The 23,823-nt window shown below is 36.2% G+C and overlaps 1 protein-coding gene across 2 annotated transcripts in view; it reads left to right on the forward strand.

The window, feature by feature from the left end:
• The window catches only part of camkva (CaM kinase-like vesicle-associated a), a 78,228-nt gene that overhangs the window by 49,142 nt on the left and 5,263 nt on the right, over nt 1-23,823 (forward strand). For both annotated transcript variants that reach the window (XM_056460354.1, XM_056460355.1), the window contains exons 2-7: nt 16,350-16,457; nt 17,291-17,422; nt 17,646-17,720; nt 21,484-21,622; nt 21,918-22,038; nt 23,534-23,609. In XM_056460354.1, the coding sequence (XP_056316329.1) occupies nt 16,363-16,457; nt 17,291-17,422; nt 17,646-17,720; nt 21,484-21,622; nt 21,918-22,038; nt 23,534-23,609 (638 nt within the window). In that variant the 5' untranslated portion in view covers nt 16,350-16,362. The remainder of the gene's footprint in view (nt 1-16,349; nt 16,458-17,290; nt 17,423-17,645; nt 17,721-21,483; nt 21,623-21,917; nt 22,039-23,533; nt 23,610-23,823) is intronic.

Genomic DNA, 23,823 nt, shown 5'->3' on the forward strand with positions numbered 1-23,823 from the left:
TGCACTGTATGTTGTTGTGCAGTGCATGTAAGTAGAGTCAAATCATTCATTCCTTTTCTTTTCGGCTTAGTCCCTTTATTAATTTTTGTTTTCACAAATTCCTTTTAGTTTTTTCAGATTTTTTTCTTGAACATTTTAATAGCGATTTTAGTAATTAAAAAACATGTCTAACTCAGTTAAATCTTAAAATGTTTTCAATTTAACATCTAATGCAGAGTTCACACTGCATGTTTTTAGGCCCTGATTTTGACTTGCCGACAGGTTTTGAGAAATCCCTAAAATCACAGGCAAATGGATGCTCTTTCACGTGAATAACAATCACACAGTGTGTTCTATCAAAGACGCAACCTGAGAGAACTGCAGATCAGTCGCTTCACAGCAAGAAGGTCACTGGTTCGAGCCTCGGCTGGGTCAGCTGGCATTTCTGTGTGGAGTTTGCGTGTTCGGGTGGGTTTTCTCCGGGTGCTCCGATTTCCCCCAGTCCAAAGACATGTGAACAGGTGAATTGGGTAAGCTAAAATTGACCGTAGTGTATGTGTGTGAATGAGTGTGTATGGATGTTTCCCAGTATTGGGTTGCAGCTGGAAAGGCATCCACTGTGTAAAACATATGCTGGATAAGTTGGTGGTTCATTCCACTGTGGTGACCCCAGATTAATAAAGGGACTAAGCGGAAAAGAAAATGAATGAATAAATGAATATTATGCCACCTCGTGTTGTTACCAGATCACTTCTTGCGGGTGTTTGGTTGTGAGTGTTTGTGGACCGAGACAACGTTGTCAGTGATTCTTAAAGGGCACCTATTTTTCCCCCTTTTCAAGATTTAAGATAAGTCTTTGTGTCTGCAGAATGTGTCCATAAAGTTTCAATGTGTCCATCAGATTATTTATTATACTTTCAGAATACTAGAATTTTCTGCTCTGAACACACTGTAGCTGTTTTCATTGTCTGAGCCTGTGGGCGTCAAAATGGGAGGGATTAGGATTCTATTTTAATGTCAGGAAACTAAAAAAAGAGACTTATTGTGTTTATATTAGCAAGGCATGGGACGATAACCATGTTCAAGGTATACCACAGTTTGAAAAAGTCAAGGTTTTAAAACCGTCATAATTTTCTGCTATACCGTTCCTAAGGTATGAGTAAGATTTTTTTATTTACATTTTTTTGTTGTTTTTTAGGACAACAGTGTCTCCAGCAGAAAAGATATCCAAAGATGCTGCTTTAAATTGTAAAAAAAAATCTGTGTTTTTGAAATAAATGAAGACAGCAGAAGTCAATAATTCATTTGAACTATTTAGCTTAACATGTTTACTGCTCCAAAAAATTTAAAATGTTTGCCAAAATAAAATATATTGTGTTCAAAGGGGAAAAAGTTGTTGTTTTTTACCCAGGCGTTTAAAAAGAATATATTTTATAGCAGTAATCTCAATACTGTGATACCGTGAAACCGTGATATTTATATCCAAGGTTATCATACCGTCAGAATCTTATACCGGCCCATGCCTAATATTAGCCCAATATGACTGTGGACACACTATACCTACACACCTCTGTTCAAACAGCTTACAAAAGATGATTTTCATCATAGGTGCACTTTAAAGTCATGCAATGTGAAACCCCCTATTGCCGATCAATTCTGCAGCGTGAACACAGCACCGACAGAACGCTACCCCAGATTGTCATGCACTACTTTGAAAATCGTGCAGTCTGAGCTCGGCATAAGTATTAAGATATTACTAAAAATGGATAACTTTTGGAACACTGATATATATATATATATATATATATATATATATATATATATATATATATATATATATATATATATATATATATATATATATACATATATATATTACAGATATAATCTGATTTTTTTTTTCTCTTTTAAATATTTCCTAAATGATGTTTAACAGAGCATGGAATTTTTCACAGTATGTCCGATGATATTTTTTCTTCGGGATAAGTTCTTATTTGTTTTATTTTGGTTCGTTTAAAAGCAGTTTTTAATTTTTTAAAAACCATTTTAGAGTCAAAATTATTAGCCCCTTTAAGCTATATATTTTTTTGATAGTCTACAGAACAAACCATCGTTATACAATAACTTAACTAATTACTCTAACATGCCTAGTTAACCTAGTTAAGCCTTTAAATACACTTTACGCTGTATAGAAGTATCTTGAAAAATATCTAGTCAAATATTATTTACTGTCATCATGGCAAAGATAAAATAAATGAGTTATTAGAAATGAGTTATTAAATCTATTATGTTTAAAAATGTGTTGAATAAATCTTCCCTCTGTTAAACAAAAATTGGGGGATAAAATAAACAGGGGGGCTAATAATTCTGACTTCAACTGTATATTCAATTAGTCTTCTTTTATTTAGGGTGTCTAGTGCAAAATGTTTGGACAGCACCTTTTTATTTATTTATCTGTCCATCCAAAATTTGCCAAATTTCATTTATTTATTTATGGCTGGATAATGTATTCAACAATTCCATCTGAATTTTCCACATTTTTCACATCATAGGGCTTTATGAAAGGCAAACTTAAGTTTTATTTTTTGTGGTAATTTTATATCACAATAGATAATTGAAAAGCAAGATTGAAAATAGATGACTGTTGAATTCTGTGATTGACTAGTCAGAAACAGGTATTTTAGAGAAGCTGGGTAAAAAGTACTCATAATGTCCGTGATTGCGCATAGTCACTGTCATTGTCATGTGATTGGTGGCAATGCTTTTGTTTTTAATCAATCTTTTGCTTTCATGGTCAGAGCACATTTACAACACACAGTGCTAATGCTATGATTGTGCCAAATAAAAGGCACAACAACATGATGCACCATCAATTAGATCACTAAGTACCCATTACTAAAAATAAACTCATCCATATGAATGTGTTTTGATAAATAACGTCTGACTCACAGCTAATTGATGTTATGTCTCTTCATTTGTTTGATTGCAGCAAGAGAGCATGTTTTTTTCTGTTAAGAGGAGAATAAAACATACTTATTGTGGCCCATGGACGCTTGATGGCCAATTTTTGAGTAGTAAATGCTCAAATGGCACTTTGCTAATTGAACATTGACAAACACATAACAGAATTACAGGACAAATTGCAACAGGGTTATTATAAACCATTGACTTCTATTTCTCTCTGTTTTTAAATATATCATTTTTGTTTTCATTGCTGCTTTACCATCAAAACTGCTCAGAGGACATTTTTATTACTAGAATGTTTCTGTTTTATATCTTATTAGACTAAAGGACCATTCACAACGGAGAAGAAACTGTAACTAGATTGATAATGATAAAAAGGATAGTTTGAGATATGAAAGAATCCACTGCAACTGTAGCTATGATATCACAAGGGGGACAATGTCATCGAAAACATTTTCCAAGCTTTTTTACATCTTATGAATGAATAAATCGACATGCAATAAATATTCATCATGCTTTTACAATTTTTTTAAAGATGCAGATGGCAAATAAGCAGAATATTATATATATAGTTATCGTACTTGGTGTAAACAGTCTTTTAATTTTAGAGTTTTCTCTGAGAGAAATATGTGTTACACTGATGTACTTTAAGGTTTTATTACAGTTTAATCTGCCTGGTCTGTGTTTTGCTTACAGTACCATTGTAATAGTGACAGAGCGATTTTTTTTCAGCAAACTTAAAGGCCCTCTGAGAAATCTAATCCTTTACGAATGTTAATGTGTGATTGCTGATATTTAATGATTCCCAATGCATCACTTCGTGTATGTTTTGACTGTCCAGGACTAAACCAATGGCTATACAAATACTACTGCTTATCTAACAAGTATTGCAATAAAATTAAGTAGAGCAAAATAATAAATGTAATTAAGGAAAATCGCATTAGTTCATTCCTTTTTTCCCCTAAGCATAAAAAATATGATGATGTGAAAAATCTTTCAATTCTGAAATAATGTTGGGTTCCCACAAGAAACTTGTCTTCAGTTTTTTTGCATTCTCCTGAATAATTATTGTCTCATGAAACTTTTGTGTGTGAGCAAAAGAGCAAAAGTTGTAAAAAAAAGAGTGTAAAATTGAGTGCATTTCTCTTTAGGAGCTCCACACATTTACATGGTTGATCATTTCTCATAGTTCATCATAATTGATCATTTCCCTTTAGGAGCTCTATGTACATTGAATAGTTCACCCCAAAAATAGAAATTGGCTGTTAATATACTTGAGGCATTCAGGGTGTAGGTTAAATCTTTCAAAAATGATTATTATTATTCCTTTAACCATTGCTCCTGGTGATTCATATGCTCTAGTGCAGTGTTTCCCAACCCTGTTCCTGAAGGCACACCAACAGTACACATTTTCAACCTCTCCCTAATCAAACACACCTGAATCAACTCACCAGAACATTAGAAGAGACTCCAAAACCTGAAGTGAACGGGTGAGATAAGGGAGACATACAAAATATGTACTGTTGGTGTGCCTCCAGGAACAGGGTCGGGAAACACTGCTCTAGTGCAAGTCAATGGTTGGTGCTCACATACCATTATGCAGCAGGAAGCTTTTTTTGACTCACAAAGTGCTGGTTGATGTAGACTTGCATTTTATGAATCACCAAGGATAGTAATTTTGGCTCAATTCTTTATTTTTCTGAATGAAGAACAAAAAGTCATGCAAATCAAGGACTGTGAATAAATTAGTTAAAACATTTTGTCACATTAATTTACTTGTATTTATTTATTTTTCACAAACATTTGTCGTGTGTGAAGCTTGTTTTATAATACATTAAAATTGTATCAACCATGGTATATTAAAAGACATACAGTTTTATGCTAAGGTTTGGCTACCCCTGATAATTTTCATAATTGCAAGCCATAGCCTGCTGGCTGTTCAAATCAGCAAACTCATTTGGATTTATTTTATACCCTAAGGAGAAAACAACATTTCAGTTCTGACATAACATTCATTTAATCAACAGATGCAATGCAGCTTAAATCTTAACAAAACTGTTAAGACTTATGAATAATGACATCAATCTTTTGTACAGCCACCTTTTGCTGAAATAACAGCCTGTACACGCTTCTTATAGTCAAGGATAAGACTCTGAATTCTTGCTGAAGGCATTTCGGACCATTCTTCCTTTCAAAATTTCTCCAGTTCAGTCAGTTCAGCTTGCCACATGGGATGATGGACTCTGCACCATATTTTACAGTAGAGAGCAGGTTTTTCTCCTGGAATGCTGTGTTATTTTTCCGCCATGTAAAGTGGCAGAATGTTGGCAGAATGCAGAAAAGTCTTCTGCATCACCTTCCATTGAGCTGTTTTTTGTGAAGAGTTTGCTGGATTGTGACACAAGTACAATGACATAATCAGCAGCAAGATGTTCCTGGAGCTACTTCGCCTTTCAGTTATTTTTCTTGGTCTACCACATCTTTCCTTCACAAGAACTGTTCCTGTGGCCTTCCGTTTTCTTACTGTATTTCTGACTGTGGAGATAGAGGCTTTAAACATTTATGATAGCTTTTTGCATCCTTCTCCTAATTCATGTTGGTGAATTTTTCTAGTTTTTAGGTCATTAGGAAGTTCTTTTGAGGTTCCCATGTTGCTATTTTCTGGTTCACAATAGGGAGAAGCACAACTAGCAATTAGCTATCTTAAATATCCTTTTTCATGATTAGTTGCACCTTTGTTTAGGATTGTTAATGTTCACTGAGTCACTCAAATCAATTTTGTGTTGTAATCAATCAGCATTAAGTGACTACAGATTCTGAAATCCACACAAAAGAGAGGGTGCCCAAACTTTTGCATAGCCTATGTTTCAGTTTTAATTTAATTTTACACATCTCAATAATGCTACACTACGTATTTCTGTCTGAAAAAACATGACATTATCTAGAAATGAATGGCATATCACTGTGATCTTTTATAAATAAAGAGCACATTACTATGCAGCTACATAGGGGTGCCCAAATTTTTGCATAAAACTGGTCATAATGTACTTTAATGCCCACATTTAGAAAACACCTATACACACATACATAAAACAAAGATGTTCCCAGCCAAATTATTATACAGTAAATTTAGCTTTAGTTTGAAACCCCCTAGTCCAAATATGGCTTTTATTGGGATCTTGTGTTTTGTCAATTGAAATAGCTGAAAAACAGGAAACAAATTCTCAATTTGCTCTTATCTCATTGCTGTCATGGCAGATTTTACCAGTTTCCATCATTCTGATGAGTGCTTTCGGCTAGTTATAGACTCCAGGTAAACTCATAACATCCAACATTCCTGATTTGTTGGAGCAGCGCTGGTCCAATTCCAGAATGTTATTTAATGTTGAGCTCACGGGCTGCTTCAGGATAGGAACACTATATGGCTTTGCAGCTTGTCTTATAGAAAAGGCTGAGTGACAGCAAATGTAGACACGGCTGGCAGCTCTGCAGAGAGAGAGAAAGAGCCAAACAATGCCCAAGGCTTCAAACTGAATGTTAAGCTTTACAGAGCACAGACAGCTTCCACGGTGAAGATACACATGTGCGCAAACAAATGCTGAAGCTGGATTGCATAATTTATCCCAAACAAGGTAAAGGGGTTATATTGTGTCTATTGCTTTCGGACGCATTGATCCCTTAATCCTAAAGAAGATTTAGACGAGCATATGTGTTAAATCTCCCTGCTGAACTCTTCAGCAAGAGACATTCAGAGGAGTTTTTCATTTAGAAATGTGTTCCTCACTAATGTGCTTCACAATGGGAAACAATTTCCCTGATGTCCTTTTGCAGCTGCCCCTTTTCTGACTTCTGCCGTCAAAGACATAGAGTTGCTGACACTGAGACGGTACAGCCCAAATTATTCTTTTATGTTTATTGTGTTACCTAATAGAGTTCATTCGGTTTTATGACTGTTTTATTACAAAATGAGTACATTTGTAAAGGTTTTATTCAGATGCTCAAAGTCAGCAAAATATGCAGTCGGTTGAAATTGCTGATAGTCTTATGGCCAAGATTTTTTTTTAATGAAGTATGAAGTATCCAGCCCTGTTATTGTTCATTTGAAATATTACTTACAATATAAAGCATTTCTGATGTTTAGTTTATAAAATCCAAGTGAAAACAAATTAATCACAACCTGAAGGGGGAGGTTTTTATGATTACACTAAACACTCTTTCGTACACACATACACACAAACGTAAAATTTGTGGTAAAAAAAATAAAAAATACATTAAAAATACAATAGGAACGAGAAAGAAATGTTAAAATTTTACAGTAAATTTGTGTATTTTGTGAAAAAAATTGTTATACACCAATGTACAAACATGTAAACTTTGCTATACAGATACACAACAATAAGCATGTGTAAATGAGAAACTCAAATGATGAACCAGTGTTCCATCATAAATTACTTATCCCACAAGCAGAGAAACATACTAATATATTGAAGATGCTCAGTGTCATTCACACAGCTATTAAAAACTATCCTGGTAATAAACATAAAATTAAAATAATGCAAAAAACATTTTTTATCAACATTAGATTTAACATAGAACTCAAGAGTAATGCACAAAAATACATTTTAGATAAAGTTAAAATTATCCATAATGTCAACAATAAACATAAAAAGGGAAGTGTCATGCAGGGAATTCTGGAAAAGGGAATTTAGGGCTATTTGCTAAATAAATTGAAAAAACTTACTGGTAAACAGGTTACAGATTTTTACCATAGCATTTTTACAGTGTTTTACAATTGAAATCACAGGCATTTTTACAGTGTATATTTTGACTATCAATCAAAAGGAAGATGTACTTTACATCAGGGATTTACAAACTGTGGGGCGCGCGCCACCAGGGGGCCCCATGCAGGACCTATAAGGGGGCGCGAGACATTGACGCGTGCACTTGAGTAAATTATGATGACGATTTTTATGCGTTCACTAGAGGAAATAGGATTAACATTAGCTCCCGAGCTAACTATCAGGCACCTGTACAGTTAATGCATTCCAGTGAATATACAAATAAAATGGACCAGGTGCTTTTTAAAATGAATGACAGTGAATTAATGAAAGTTAAGAGGAGAGCCGTCTGACTAACAAGTGCCCTTCTGAATCTAATCAGCAAGATGCCTATCTGGATTTTTCACCAACTTTGAAGACACTACTGACTATGTTTACTTGGACATCAGTTATTTTCCTTAATAAGACAATGATATAGTTAAGGTGTTACATGAAGTGCTTTTTGAATGTGGCGTCACCAGACTATTCACCTTTCCTGCAGAGGCTAATGCAATTTTGGTTGTTTCATCTTTAATTTTTTTTTTGTTTGTTTGTTTGTTTGTGTGTGTGTGTGTGTGTGTGTGTGTGTGTGTGTGTGTGTGTGTGTGTGTGTGTGTGTGTGTGTGTGTGTGTGTGTGTGTGTGTGTGTGTGCGTGTGTGTGTGTGTATGTGTGTGTGTGTGTGCGGTCCTTTACTGACAGCCGTGTGTATGGATCTTGTCACAAAATGCGGCGAATATTCCTACATGACGGTAATAGTTTGATTGTGGTGTTTACTTCAATAATGCCACTAATATATACTCCTCATGTCTTAATTCCATTTCTGTTTAGTTCAGTTATGACTTTAGTCAGATTAAGGTATTGTGTCCTAAAAGTTTGAAACCCCTGCTGTACATTATGATTTTTAGCGATTTTTTTAAAATCCTATTAGCACACTGTCAGAAATAAAGGTACAGGAGCTGATGGGGCAGCAGATTTGTCCATAATTTGGATACTAATGTCTGCCTTAATCGGTCAGCTGGTAGCGCAAAAAAAAAAAAGAAGCCTTCAACCGTCGCACTCTCTAGAAATGTAAATGAGGGAACGTTTTCACAATGAGCTTGTGTTGGAAAAAACAAACATTTCAAATACATAATCTGGGCACTTTTTATTTTGTTATTGAAATATTCAAAATGTTAGTATGTGCACTAAATCTCTACGTGTTTAGTTCTTCTGCTATTCTCCAAACTGTCTTTAAAGTGCTTTTCTCCCCTCATTACCATGCATGTATTGGTCTTGCAAAGTCAGTGTCTCTTGCAATCATAGGGACCAAGGGGAGATTAATTAGAGACCTTGGTGCTCCTGTGACGGGCAAAGCAAACAGCCTCTCTCTCAGCCTGTAATTTATGTAATGCCTCCTTTACTGTGGATATCAGGACTGGCCTTTTTTTGGTCTTTACTCCGGTGCTGGGTGGTAATGATGCTTCAGTCTGCTCTCCTGCCTTTTCTGCACTATTCTGGGAGAGTGGAGAAGAGAAAATAGGATGTTTTTGTACTGTAACATCAAACAAAGTGTTTCAGAGTAAGTTCAAGCCTGGCAGAGTTCAGAGGCGTGCAGCGCATGTGAACTATTGTGCTGGTTTTTGTCTGGCTTCTTTGTTAATTTTCAAAGCCCGAAGCCTTTAGAGACAAAATCCTGTCACATTATCCGGCGGAGCTTCAGTGTGATTGAGGACTGTCATGGTGTTCGGCAAATTGTCGGGTCAGACCCGAGTAGCGGTGCAATTGTACTGGCAGCCTGATGTGTAATTGCGTGTTTGTGTGAGGTCCTTTTGTTGTTTGTTTCAGTACGTTATACTGTGATGGATAATAGCTGTCCTCCCAGCTCTCAAAACAGTAAAGTGACAGTTTTGGAAGATTCACCACAGCTTTCTGAATCTATAGGCTCTTCTGAGAAGATAACAGAGAATTACATGATGTGCCGCATAAGAGGCTATTAACACTAGTAGGGGACTTTTGTGAGCTCTGCGTGTGGTGCGTTTAGATTTGAGCAGTTTGTTCTTCTTTGGTCGTTTCAATACCTCACTAGTTAATTTTAATGCAAAACGCTGTAGGGTTTATTGCCCAGGGAATAAAACACCAGGATATCTCCAAAATAAGTGCACATTAAAGCAAGTGCTAGCACAAAGAAAATGCTAAGCCATCAAGCTTTCTATTGCTGATTTTGGCAAAAAAAATAGATATACAGTGGCCCCTTGCCACGCGGTTCACCCTTTGCTGTCTCGCAGTTTTGCAGACTTTTTAGTTTAATTTGACATGCTTTTTTTAAACAGTGCATTGTGTTCTGCGTCCCAATTATCTCATTGTGTTCTGCGTCCTGATTAGCGCATTATGTTCTGCATCCTGATTGGCTGTAGACCATTGTCTATCAATTTCTGTGGTGTGTCTCCTGTACAGTACAGAAAGCGTTCAGCTTGCCAAATTTACATATTATGTAAACAAATCCTATAATGTCGACGAAACATTCTGCACCGTCAAAGGCACCCAAGGTAGCACACAAAAGGCAGAGGAAGATGCTAACCATCGCACAAAAAGTTGGACTTCTGGACATGGCTAAGGAAGGTAGAAGTTCCGCGAGTGTTTACACAAGAGAGAAAAGTGTGAAAGAAGTTTTACAGCCTTAAAACATCTGTAATAATTGTAAAAAAAGAAAGCTGACTACTTTGCGGATTTCACTTATTTTTAGAAAATAACTCCCGTGATTAACGAGGGACCACTGGATAGAAAAAATATATAATTTTTGGTCTCAAATCAACCCAACAGGAACAGTGGTGTAGTCGGGGCTATACGCACGTATACTCAGTATGCCTACTTTTTTCCACTAGCTGTTTGGGTATTACGATTTCTGAGGATCAATAATTACATATACCCTCGGTATACTCACTTGTTTTGCTGATTAGACTTCCCTAATTTACGTGTATTTGCATCCCCTTTACCTGTATACCAAATGTTTTTTTAAACTCATCTTAATTTGTTGCAATTGGTACATTTTTGTTTATATTTTGCGCTATTCCCTGCCCCCTGACGACCACAGCAGCTGTGAGAAAATTTTGTGAGTTTTTCGAAGTCAAGTGAATGATGTCTCGCTGAAATGTTCAGGTAAAATTATAAAACAGCACAGGCGGGTTGGGTGGGTAATAGTACACCACCTTTTTTTATGACTACACCACTGAACAGGAAGACTAATTTTACAGGTACTAGATAATAATAAGTTTGCATTTCTTCTTCAAAATATAATTTGCTCGAAAGTTAAATAAAGTTAAAATAACTCGTCAGCAGTTAAAAACTGTATGGGGTGGCACGGTGGCTGGACCAGCTGACATTTCTGTGGGGAGTTTGCATGTTCTCTCCTTGTTCGCGTGGGTTTCCTTCCTCCACAGTCCAGTGTGACACATGTGGTATAAGTGAATTGGATTAACTACATTGAATGAGTATGTAATGAGTCTGTGTGAATGAAAGAGTATATGGGTGTTTCCCAGCACAGTGCTGGGGTGTGGCTGGAAGGGCATACGCTGTGTAAAACATATGCCAGAGTACTTGGCAATTCATTTACCCTGATAAATCAAGGACTTATCTGAAGGAAAATGAATAAATTACTGAAAACAGTGATCAAGCCAATTAGCATGCCAGAACTAATATATAAAAACAGTGGGTGGAAAATAATTAAATGAAGTAGTACGTACACCATAACTTAAAGTGTGCTAATTCGACAGACATTTTACCATACCATAAGGCAGGGGTTGTCAAACTCCGTTCCTGGAGGGCCGCAGCCCTGCACAGTTTAGTTCCAACCCAACTCCAACATACTTACCTGTAGGTTTCAAACAAGCCTGAAGGACTCAATTAGTCTGATCAGGTGTGTTTAATTAGGGTCGAAACTAAACTGTGCAGAGCTGCAGCCCTCCAGGAACTGAGTTCGGCACCTGTGGCATAAGGGCATAGGAAAGGATTAATAAATGCAATGGAAGCAACACAACTGACACTGGTATGTGATATACACAACATGGTGAATGTAATATGTCTAATATATAACGTCTAATAAACTGTAGTACTACCTATTTAGAAAATTTGATTTTGAATGCAAATTTGGAGCATTTGAAAGCAAAAGTCAGAATTTGGCATGAACAACTTTAGAGTATGGATTTTTCTTGCCCTGTATGATAAGTTCAACCTGCCGCTGGTGGTGTAATCCTGTGTTTACCAACTGAGCATCAATAGCTTGATTGTTATTGCTGATTATGTCTGTGATAATAGTGTGCCAATCTTGTGAAGGCTACTTTCAGCACAATAACTTGACATGCCACCACGCTCGGATATACCTCAGACTAGTTTGTTGAACATAACAATGATAGATGACCTCTAGAGCACCTTTAAAAAGTTAAGACTTGCATCATGAATGTTTAGCTGACACACTGCAGCCAGTAAATCAATTTATGGGAGAAAATCTCTGAGGATTTTTTCTAGCATCTTCCACAAAGATTTAAGGCAGCTCTGAAAGCAAAAGTTGGTCTAACCAAAAGGCATAGTGAATGTTGTTGTTAATGAAGTGGCCAGTGATCGGCCATATATTTTTATTACTGAAGTAAAATGGGTTGAGTGGCTATTGCAGAAGTAAAGTGACTTGTGTGACTTAAATAAGAACTAAATGAATGACAGTTCATTGGTTTTAAACCAGATTTGTATTGTTACAGTGTCAGTGCTCAGTCTGTACATTTTCTGCATGTTTCCCGCACTCAGGTATTCCCATTTATTCGTTCCCAATTAAACATCAGTTGAATGAACCAAAAAGTGTCACTTTGCATCATCTGGCAGATTTTTGACAATTCAGGGACAACTACTTTTGTTACAGCTAAAGATCAAACTTCCTTATTTTGAATGGACAGTTGTTTGGACAGAGAAGCTGTGTTATTTAAAAGTGCTTCTTGCTATTAAGGTTTTTGGCAAAAAGGTATGCAACAGGCATTTTCTTCTGTTCTCTATAGAGTTATGCATAAACAGCCATTCTTTAGCAAGGATCATCTTGCCAGCTGTGAATTCATTTAAAGACATGGTTTACCCCATTATTGACTACGTTTATATGGACATCAGTAATGGAATTATTTGCCTTAATGTGAATAAGAGAACAATATGATTAAGATGTTTACATGAGTTGCATTTTGTATGTTCCTTTCATGATCCCGTTTTACATGTTATAACACATAGTTTGATTAACGTCACCACGCTATCCACGTTTCCTCTGGATTTTTATGTCATTTCAGGTGTTTGGTTATTAATTTGTTGACTTTAACTACAGTTTGGCACTTTTACTTTCATTCAGAAACATTTCAAACATGCCTCCTGTGACAAACGAGATATTGGATGTGAGTATGAACTCCTGGAAGAGTGTGCTTTTAATGGAATTTAATTTCGCACGCCGTATGAGAAAAAAAAACTCTGCATTTCGCGATGCAGGTGTCTGTGGTCCTTTACTGACTCGGTAGGTGCAGAGAATGCTGTCAAACAGCCGTGTGTCGATAGATCCTGTCAATAAATGCATTGAAAATCCTACACAAAGGTAATAGTATGATTAAGGTGTTTACATGTCTGTGCTGATCTTCAATAATGCGTCTAAAATCGGCATACTCCACAAATTCCATTTCTATTTAGTTTGATTATAACTTTTGTCACATTAAGGTAATCAAAATGGCTGTTTTCATGGTAGACTGTTAATCAGAGTATTGTCTTAATCCTATTTAAATCAGATTATTGGTGTCCATGTAAACGTAGCCTACTCATTGAGTTTGTTTACATGGACACCAATAATCCGATTTTAATACGATTAAGACAATACTCTGATTAAGAGTCTACCATGTGAAAAGCCATTTTTGATGAATTTAATCAATTTAAGATCATAATCGAACTAAACAGAAATAACATACACTATAAATAACTAACAGAAATAGAATTAAGACCTGTGGAGTATGCCGAAGTTCAATACAGATGTAAACACCTTAATCAGACTATTACTGTCATGTAGGATTTTTGGCACATTTTGCGACAGGATAGTCTATACACACGGCTGTTTGACACTAATCTCTGCACCTATCGAGTCAGAGAAAGACAGACACCTGCAGTTTTTTTCCTGCATTCGGCATGCAGTAAAAAAGTATCAAATTCCATTAAAACAACACTCTTCCAGTAGTTTAAACTCGCATCCAATATCTCGTTTGTCACAGGGGGCATGCATGAAATGTTACTAAATGAAAGTAAAAGTGTCCAACTGCAGTCAAAAATTTTTAAATGAAACACCTGAAATTACATGAAACTCCACAGAAAATGTGGATAACGTGGTGACGCAATGACGTTAATTGATATGTGTTATAACATGTAAAACAGGATCATGAAAGAAATATTCAAAAAGCATCTCATGTAAACACCTTAATCATATTATTGTCTTATTCAGATTAAGGCAAATAATTTGATTACTGATGTCCATGTAAACGTAGTCAGTGTCATCATTTACTCACTCTCATGTTGATACAAAACAGTATGACTTCTTATGTTTGTGTAATTTTGTCCATGTCATTAAAGTCACTGTTATCTTTCATGTATGAAAAAAAACTTTTGCTTTCCACAGCAGCAATACTTTCATTCAGGTTTAAAATGACACGAGGGTGAATAAATCAGGACAGAATCTTTTTTAGTGAACGATCCTTTAAATGTCATAATTCTTATCATATTAAATCCTAAGACAAACAATTTGAGACTGTCCAATGAATGTCAATTATCTGTCGGAAGTTTCTGCAGTCTGTTCCTGTTGCTTGCTCTCAGATCCGTCATCCATAACCATGATTACTGAATGTTCAGAGAATCAGAATTTTTCAGAGCGACTTCCTGCCACAAGTGGAAATTGTCACTTTTGGAATAAATTGTAGGCATTACTCATGTGTGGTTATGAGTGTGCTGTCTGCCAAATCTCTCCTCCCCCCCATTTTTTTTTTCTCGCTCACAAATAAATGAGAATTTATTCCTCCTCTTTGAGTTCTGGCTTAGACTTAGAGAAAAGCACAGGGTCTCGGAGCTCACTCGATGCTCAATGGAAGAAAAAAAAAAAGAAACAAATGCACATTTTAATTGTCAATGAATGAATGTGGAGCGGCATCTCAAGGCTTCACAGCAAAAAACTCTCTCCATAATTTATTAAATTCACACCATCATCAACACGCACATCAGCGGCTTTTTAAAACAGGCACAATTAAAATGTGCACTCAGAGGGCGGATAGAAGACAGAAATCCTCTAGTCATCAACCGTATTGTGCATTGAGAGGCTGGTAATTTGCTAGCTAATGTTGCAGACGTAGGTTACAGGATGATTAGACTAATGCAGTACAGTGCAGTATTAGAACTCGACAAGGGCTCGTGGCTGTTTTTTGCTTGAATTGTTGTTTATTTGTATGCAATAAATATGACAATGTGGTGCTGTGGTGCAGTGGGTAGCACTATCGCCTCACAGCAAGAAGGTCGCTGGTTCGACCCTCGGCTGGTTCAGTTGGCATTTCTGTGTTCCGTGTTCACGTGGGTTTCCTCCTGGTGCCCCGGTTTCCCCCACAGTCCAAAGACATGCGATATAGGTGAATTGGGTAAGCTAAATTGTCTGTAGTGTGTGTGTGTGTGAATGAGGGTGTATGGGTGTTTACCAGTGATGGGTTGCAGCTGGAAGGGCATTCGCTGTATAAAACATATGCTGGATAAGTTGGTGGTTCATTTCGCTGTGGCGGATTAATAAAGTGACTAAGTCGAAGGAAAATGAATGAATGAATTAATAATTTAGAAAGTTTGCCCTAAAGTTTTTTGTTAGGATGCTTTGTAATACAACATTCCTGTTTGTATTTAAATTACCATGGTTACCAAACAGATAGTATAAGCAAAGAGCTTAGAATGACCAAGAGGCGACACTCAATAGAACGTTCCATTGCAACAGCAGCGCCCAGCAACAGCCCCGGGTTCCGCCATATTGGAGTGAAAGCGTTCGGCTGTCCGTTGGATCTTATTGCTGTTGCGATGGCAAGCAGCTGCTTTGTTTTTTATTTATTTATTTAAAAAGCGAATTAAAGCTGAGATACAACCTGAAAGACAACAATACAACACTTACTATCACAATCATCAGCACTTTTAATAGTTTATTTCACAGACTTATAATATGCTGTTATTCTAATGGAGTTTTCATTCCAAAATGGCCATCGCGCCATCTAGGGGCTGTTTCCCAAATCACACTAGAATGTCGCCTCTTGGTGATTCTATGCTCTTTGGTATAAGTAATTCATGTTAGAATTTTTCTATAATATAATATTTTCTATATGCTTCCTGTTTCCTAACTAGTTTGGGCATCTACAAATATAAATCTCACTTAATTAAATGAAAATCTTAAGCTCTATTGGTTATACACGTGGAAGCAATTGCATACAATATTTCTCTTCTATTGACTCACTAGTTTTAGACATCTTTCATGTCCTTATTGCACGTACAATCCTTTTTTACACTCCTTTAAAGAACTTTTTATGTTTGATTTCAGGGCAGGAGCAGCCATGCCATTTGGCTGTTTGACTCTGGGAGAGAAGAAGGACTACAACAGTCCTTCAGAGGTCACTGATAAGTATGACCTGGGACAGGTAGTAAAATCGTGAGTACAACTCTATGGTTCTGTATTAGTAGTAGGGATGTCCCGATCAGGTTTTTTTGCCCTTGAGTCTGAGTGATTTGATTTTAAGTATCTACTGATACCGAAACCCGATCTGATACTTCTATAATACCTAAAAAAAGAATAAAAAAGAGAGAAGAAACCAGGATGTTCCTTATTTTTTATTTAATTCACCTTATTTTAACATTCAACAACTCTGCTAACAAAAAGAGCACTTCTGTGAGGTAGCTTGAACAATCAACTAATAAATAATATCAATTCTTCACTTTTGGACTTTAGTGCAACAGTAAATATAAATCAACTAATATAAATAGTAACAAAGAGCACCTCAACTTAAATACCTAGCAGGCAATCTCAAGTTTACATATCTCGCAGTTTTCTATGGCAATATTTAACCAATAGTGTCTCTGTAAAAAAGTGATGTCATGCCGCACACTTTGCTGTGTCTGTGTGAAGAAAGAGGTCTAACTCTGTGTTGCCGCATAACTATAGATGTGTTAAAAAATAATGACTATATATATATATAAATAAATACACATACATATACATTGGAGTCCTGATTGGGAGGTAACGTCTGATTCCAAACGAGTCTGAAAACTGCGTGATCGGGCACGATTTCCAATCACGTGATCGGATATGGACATCCCTAATTAGTATTTATTTTTATTTTTATATTGTTTATTAAACTATTTATATAATCCATATTAATGAGCTGTTCTAATTTCTAAGTACAAAAAATCTGTGACATTTCCAAAATAATTTTTAATTTATCTCAGATTTTCTTATTCAAATGATGATTTATTGTCCCTCAACAGGGAGGAGTTTTGTGAAATCTTCAGGGCGAAGGACAAGAACACACTGAAAATGTACACCTGTAAAAAGTTCCTGAAGAAAGACGGGAGGAAAGTACGGAAAGCAGCCAAAAACGAGATCCTCATCTTGAAAATGTATGTTTTCCGTGCAGGTTATTTATAAGATCCACATTTTAGAGAAGAAAGGTACTCGCAGATGGCGCTCGGTGCTGAAATTTGTTTAACAAGATTTGCAGAATGCAGTCGACTCTTTACCATGCAAATGATTTTATTTTTGCAGATAGTGATGATTTCTTTTCACTTTCTACTCTGCTTCCTTTCACAGTGTCACAGTTTCTCTCTCTGTCTCTCCCTACAGGGTGAAGCATCATAACATCCTCCAGCTGGTAGATGTCTTTGAGACGAGAAAAGAGTACTTCCTCTTTCTGGAGCTGTAAGTGCTTTGGGTTTTTGTCTGTGAAAGTAAAATTGAAATACAAGTGTGTGGATGCATACTATTTGCGTTCATTGTATTTAGTTTGGAACAAGCTTTTTTTAGATGTAGAATATAGACTTTTCTACTGTATCCACTACTAATATTGGCACCCTTGAGAAATCTCAGCAAAGAGGGCTGTCAAAAAAGGTTTGTTGTTTAATCGTTTGGTCAAAATATGAACTCTGCTCTCATTAAGAACAGACAATTGCAAACAGTTTTTATAAATAAAATTATTGATTAATTAACTACAGTTGCAATCAGAATTATTAAACCCCCTGAATTATTAGATGCCATGTTTATCCCCCCCCCCCATTTTCTGTTTAATGGAGGGCAGATTTTATCAACACATTTCTAAACATAATAGTTTTATTAACTCATTTCTAATAACTGATTTCTTTTATCTTTGCAATGAAGATAGTAAATAATATTTGACTAGATTTTTTTCAAGAGACTTCTATACAGCTTAACATGACATTTAAAGGGCCACGAAACCCCCCTGTCTCAGCAGGGTGTCAGGAAAGTGGGTTAGTCTAACTCTGTTTAGGTGGGAGTGTCGGGGCAGGGAAAGAGGGAAGGTTTTGCATAAAAATGGGAGTTTTCAGTTTGAGCACACGCTGTTTTTTACAGAGGCAAAACAACACAGACACAGAGGAGAAAGACAGTGACTGCGTTTACATGGACATCAGTAATCGAATTACTTGCCAAATTATTAATTTGTTGACTTTAACTGCAGTTTGGCACTTTCACTTTCATTCAGGAACATTTAATGCATGCCCCCCGTGACAAACGAGATATTGGATGTAACCTTGCATTTCTCTGTAACTTAGATGCACTCGGTAGGTAGCATCAGAAAGCTCTGTGTGTATAGACTATCCTGTCACAAAATACAGCGAATTGTTTATGGTGTTTACATTCGGAGAGCAACACTTACAGCAGATCTTTCAGTCCATAATATTGTAAGTGATATTAACGTACTTTAAACTTAGTAACTAAATGATTTTGACTAAAGTATGTCTTCAAAAACTGAAAGCGTACTGCTAACTATACTTAATAACTTTGTCTCAGAATAAACAAACAAAGCACATTGATCACACACTTACCAAATCTGTAGAGACAGGACAATAAACACGAACTGGAGCCGTGTCTTTTTTCAAAGAAGATGAGCGGCAATCCCGTATTTTACCAGTTCCAGATGCGAAAAGCTCTCGGGTAAAAATGTTCTTTACAAATGTATTTCTGTCGCGTGCATTTTAATCCACATGTAAGTCCTGCGGTGCTCTCATAGTGGGGAAATGAAAACAAAACCTTCATTGCAGCACATTTATAATCGCAACACTGATGACCCATGTCTCCAAACAATTCTTCTTCCACCTGTTTTAATTACTGTTGGCAACACAACATTGCGTCTCTTTGCCGTCTGAAAACAGTAACAGATAAAAACAGTCTACGAAGCTATATCATGCATATTAATGAAGTTGCACCTCATACACAATAGAGCGGGCTGATTGGTTTGAACCAAGTCTATTTCATTAATTAATGCAGAAGCCAAAAGATATCCTGTTATACTCGCCTGTACAGACAGCCAGTCTCCACACTGGAATACACGCAAGGACCTAATCGCCATGATGCCGCTGCTAAAATTAATTTCAAACCGGAATAACGAATTTGTTCGAAATAGGGCAAAAACAACCAATTTTCACTTTTTAGTGAAATATATGTGTCCTAATAGTGTTTTTAGCTACATGGGACACATTTATGACTGTCAACATTTCAAAAAATGTGTTTTGGTGTTTCGTGACCCTTTAAAGGCTTAACTAGGTTAATTAGGTTAACTAGGCAGGTTAGGGTAATTAAGTTATTGTATAATGATGGTTTGTTCTGTAGACTATCGGAAAAATATATATATTAAAACTGCTTTTATTTGCCGAAATAAAGAAAAAATAAGACTTTCTCCAGAAGAAAAAATATTATCAGACATACTGTGAAAATGTTCTTTCTCTGTTAAACATCATTTGGGAAATTCAAAAGGTTTTAATAATTCTGATTGCAACTGTAAATGTCTACCGCAATTACTGGCACCCCTATGAAATCATATAAGCTAATTATTTTAAGAGGAACAGGTCATGACCATTTATTCAATCATGACCATTTATTTCACAGAGCTTTACATATGAGTCCAAACTCCCTCAGTCATTCATTAAAATGGTTCAAACAACAGAACTGAGCTGTGAATTATGACTAATGGTTGTTGAGTATCATAAATTGGGAAGAGGCTATAAGAAAAGTGCAAGAACACTGAAAATGGCTATTTCCAGCATCAGGTGATAGGGTATACAGTAGTCAACATTGAAAGTGTTTTTTCAAAATAGTTCTAATACAAGAATGGGTGTTGTTTAATAGTTTTAGGACAACTTTTATGATGGTTTGGAACCACTTCAAATGTTGACTGCTGTATATTGAAATGAAATGGTAGTTCAGTCCACGGGAAGTGTAATGGATCAGTCTGTCTTTTTCCAAACACAGTGTTGAAAAAGCCTCAAAGAACCTCAGATGGAGAATTGCAGAAGTTAGTTGGGTCTTAGGGGTACATCAGCACAAGTCATTTGAAAGTGTTTGGATAATGTACAGTTTGAACCCAAAGAATGACCAGTCCATCAGATGAAGAAGAGCCGGAGTCAGAGATTCAAATAAATAAAGTTTATTGAAGATAGTTTGCAGTTTGATCAGCAGAAGCCAGCTTCGACACTCACAATGAGTTCCTAGGCTGCTCTGCTTACAATCACAAATCAATAACAATTATACTCACACAAGACCAGAAAGGGTGTGACTCAGGTAACAGGTTACGATTGGGTAAAACAAAGATAGACAATTCTAAATATGTACATCAATGCGGGATTGTATCTGAGTCCAGATAGGGATGGCGACAGGAGTCTTGGGTTAGGTCTGTAGAACTGACCCATCTGATGCATATACATATGCAAGAGACAATCTGCTATAAAAACTCAATGTTGTATCTTTGTACTCTCAGCTGTTTTACTAGTTTAACTAGTTCAAATCTGGTATTTAGCATTCTGGCTGCTATTTTCTTACTACATTCAAAGTCTGTTTTGCATTAAAAGGAGATCACTTTAAAAAGTATTAATCATAAAAATAGCAAAATCACTTTAGACAGTATTAACTCATAGACATAACAATAGAAACAGTTGCTTCCCAGTCATCAGGCTCAGCAGTTCCACTCAAAAGGTATATAATAACATAATATATGCCTGCAGCGATTTCTTGAAGATAAATTCCAAAAAATAACACAACTTCTATCTCAAATGAAGCATGAGATTGCGATGACACATGATGACGTGCAGGTGCTGTAGTACTGTCTTATTTCTTAGAGGTAAATTTTGAAGCCCTTTCTCTTCACACTCGTTTTAAGGGCCAACGGGAAGGGGGGAGGGAGAAGGGTGGGGGTGGGAGGTGTAGGGGTACAAAAATAGAAGATTGGGCCTAAATGTAAAGAAGGTACTTTTTTTTTAGAATAAATGAGAATACATTGGAAGATCGTCATGTCTTTTTTATATTTATTTATTTGATTGTTTGATTATGCATTTGCTTTGTCTTGTATCTCGACTATTTTATCTAAAAACTAAAAAAGTGGGCATCTTTGTGCATTCATCATTACATTGCAATGAAAAGTTTTACTGTGACGTGAATGTTTGTTTTGCTTTAGGGCTACAGGGAGGGAGGTGTTCGACTGGATCTTGGACCAGGGCTACTACTCAGAGCGTGACACCAGTAATGTGATCCGGCAGGTTCTTGAGGCTGTGGCGTACCTGCACTCTCTCCGCATTGTTCACAGAAACTTGAAGGTGACTTTACTTCCATCTAATGGCCACCAGTATGTATTCCACTGGAAAGTTTTTCAGACACGGTGATTAATTCATGACAGAAGAAAGATTCTCTCATCTTTAACTCTCAAGTCATGATCATTCCATTGTTTAGTGAGAACATTAAAGGAGAGGTTTAGCAGAATGTCATTGCTTCTCTTCATACAATAAAATGTTACCAATATTGTTTTTACTGTTCAAAATATTTTGGACTTTTAAGCATTGTAGTGTTTGAGTTTTTTCCGGTTCGCTTTTTTAAATGACTTTATCTTCTCAGCTGGAAAATCTGGTCTACTACAACCGTCTGAAGAACTCTAAAATTGTAATCAGCGATTTTCATCTGGCCAAACTGGAAAACGGTCTCATCAAAGAGCCATGTGGCACACCTGAGTACCTTGGTAAGAACAAGTACACGAGGTACTTAGATGTATTGATTTACAGCCCTATGTTATGAATTATAATTAATCATATACATATAATACTATCATTATAATATGTAAGGGTAAATGATGTGGAAATAATCTAGTTTCTTTAATCTAGTAACTTTTTTAAAATAAATTTTTATAGTTAGAATTTTTCATATATTTAATTTCTGAATTAAAATGTTGAAACATTGTTTTAATTTAGTCTTGTATGGATTATTCAATTAAAGGGCCATAAAACCCCAAAAGTCAGGAAAGTGGGTGAGTCCTTTGTTAAGGTGGGAGTGTTGAGTGGCAAAAGAGGGAAGGGTTTGCATGAAAATGGGAAATTTCATTACATGCACTACAGCTGATTTTCACAGCGGCAACACAAACACAGGTGCAGGGGAGATAGACAGTGATTCAGAGAGCAGCATTAACTGCGGATCTGAGAGCTGTGTGGAAGTGGAGGATTTTCAGTCCATAATATTGTAGTGATATTACTGTAAACTTAGTAACTAAATCATTTTAGTTACAATAGACGATACTAACTAACTTTGCCATCTGAATAAACATAAGCAACGAACATTGATCACACACTTAGCAAATCTGTAGAGACAGGACAATTAACACAATCTGGAATCGTGTCTTTTTAAAAAAAAAGACGAGTGGCAAATCTGGATTTGAAAAAGCTCTCGGGTGAAAAATGTTCCTTACAAACATATTTTTGTCACATGTTAGCAGACCACTGTAATCCACACATGTGGATCCACACGCAAGCTGTGCTCTTATCGTGGGGAAATAGTAACAAACCATCGTTGCGCCACATTTATAAACGCAAAACTAACAACCCATGTCTCCGAACAATTCTTCTACTACTTGTTTGAATTATGGTTGGCAACACAACGTGGCATCTCTGAACACTATAAGAGGTAAAGGAGTCTTCGCAGCCATACCATGCATATTAATGAGGTTGCATCTTGTTCACAATAGAGCGCACTGATTGGTTAGAAACAAGGCTTTTTCATAAATTAATGAACAAATATGCAGAAAACTCATATATGTCCATGCTGGAATTTACACAATGATCTCATGGCCGTAACGTAGCTTCAAAATGTCTTGTTATACCAGAGGAATGACTTTGCTCAAGACAACGCAAACCAACCAATTTTCATGTTTTAGTGAAATATATGTCCAAATAGTGTTTTTTGCAGTATGGGACACATATATGACTGTCAACATCTCAAAAAATGTGTTTTGGTGTTTCGTGACCCTTTAACATTTATTTGATTTCAGCAACAAAAATAGTTTTATGGTTTAAGTTTTAGTTACCTTTATAAACATGCTACTCAACTTGAGTTTTTCAGATCAACAAATCACATTTTGAACTTTATTTATTTATTTATTTATTTATTTATTTATTATGTGAGACATATTTATTCGTTCTTTACCTATTATCATGATTCAGGCTTTTTCTTTCTGTATGTTACAGCTCCAGAGGTGGTCGGCAGGCAGAGATATGGCAGACCGGTGGACTGCTGGGCCATCGGGGTGATCATGTACATCCTGTGAGTTCATGTCATCATCATCTGTACACTTCATTCATTGCATAACATGGCTCAACATGTTCATTTCATTACCTGTTGAAAGACTTTTTGTTGAGAGGTAGAACCCATGTGTTTTGGAGTCATCGTTGAAGTTACATGTACATTTCATTTCCTGTATTAGATCATCATCAATTTGTAAGTTCATATCATTTCCTGTATCTAATTCTCTCCCTAA

This window comes from Danio aesculapii, chromosome 6, assembly GCF_903798145.1.
Source record: "Danio aesculapii chromosome 6, fDanAes4.1, whole genome shotgun sequence".
NCBI classification, from domain to species: domain Eukaryota; kingdom Metazoa; phylum Chordata; class Actinopteri; order Cypriniformes; family Danionidae; genus Danio; species Danio aesculapii.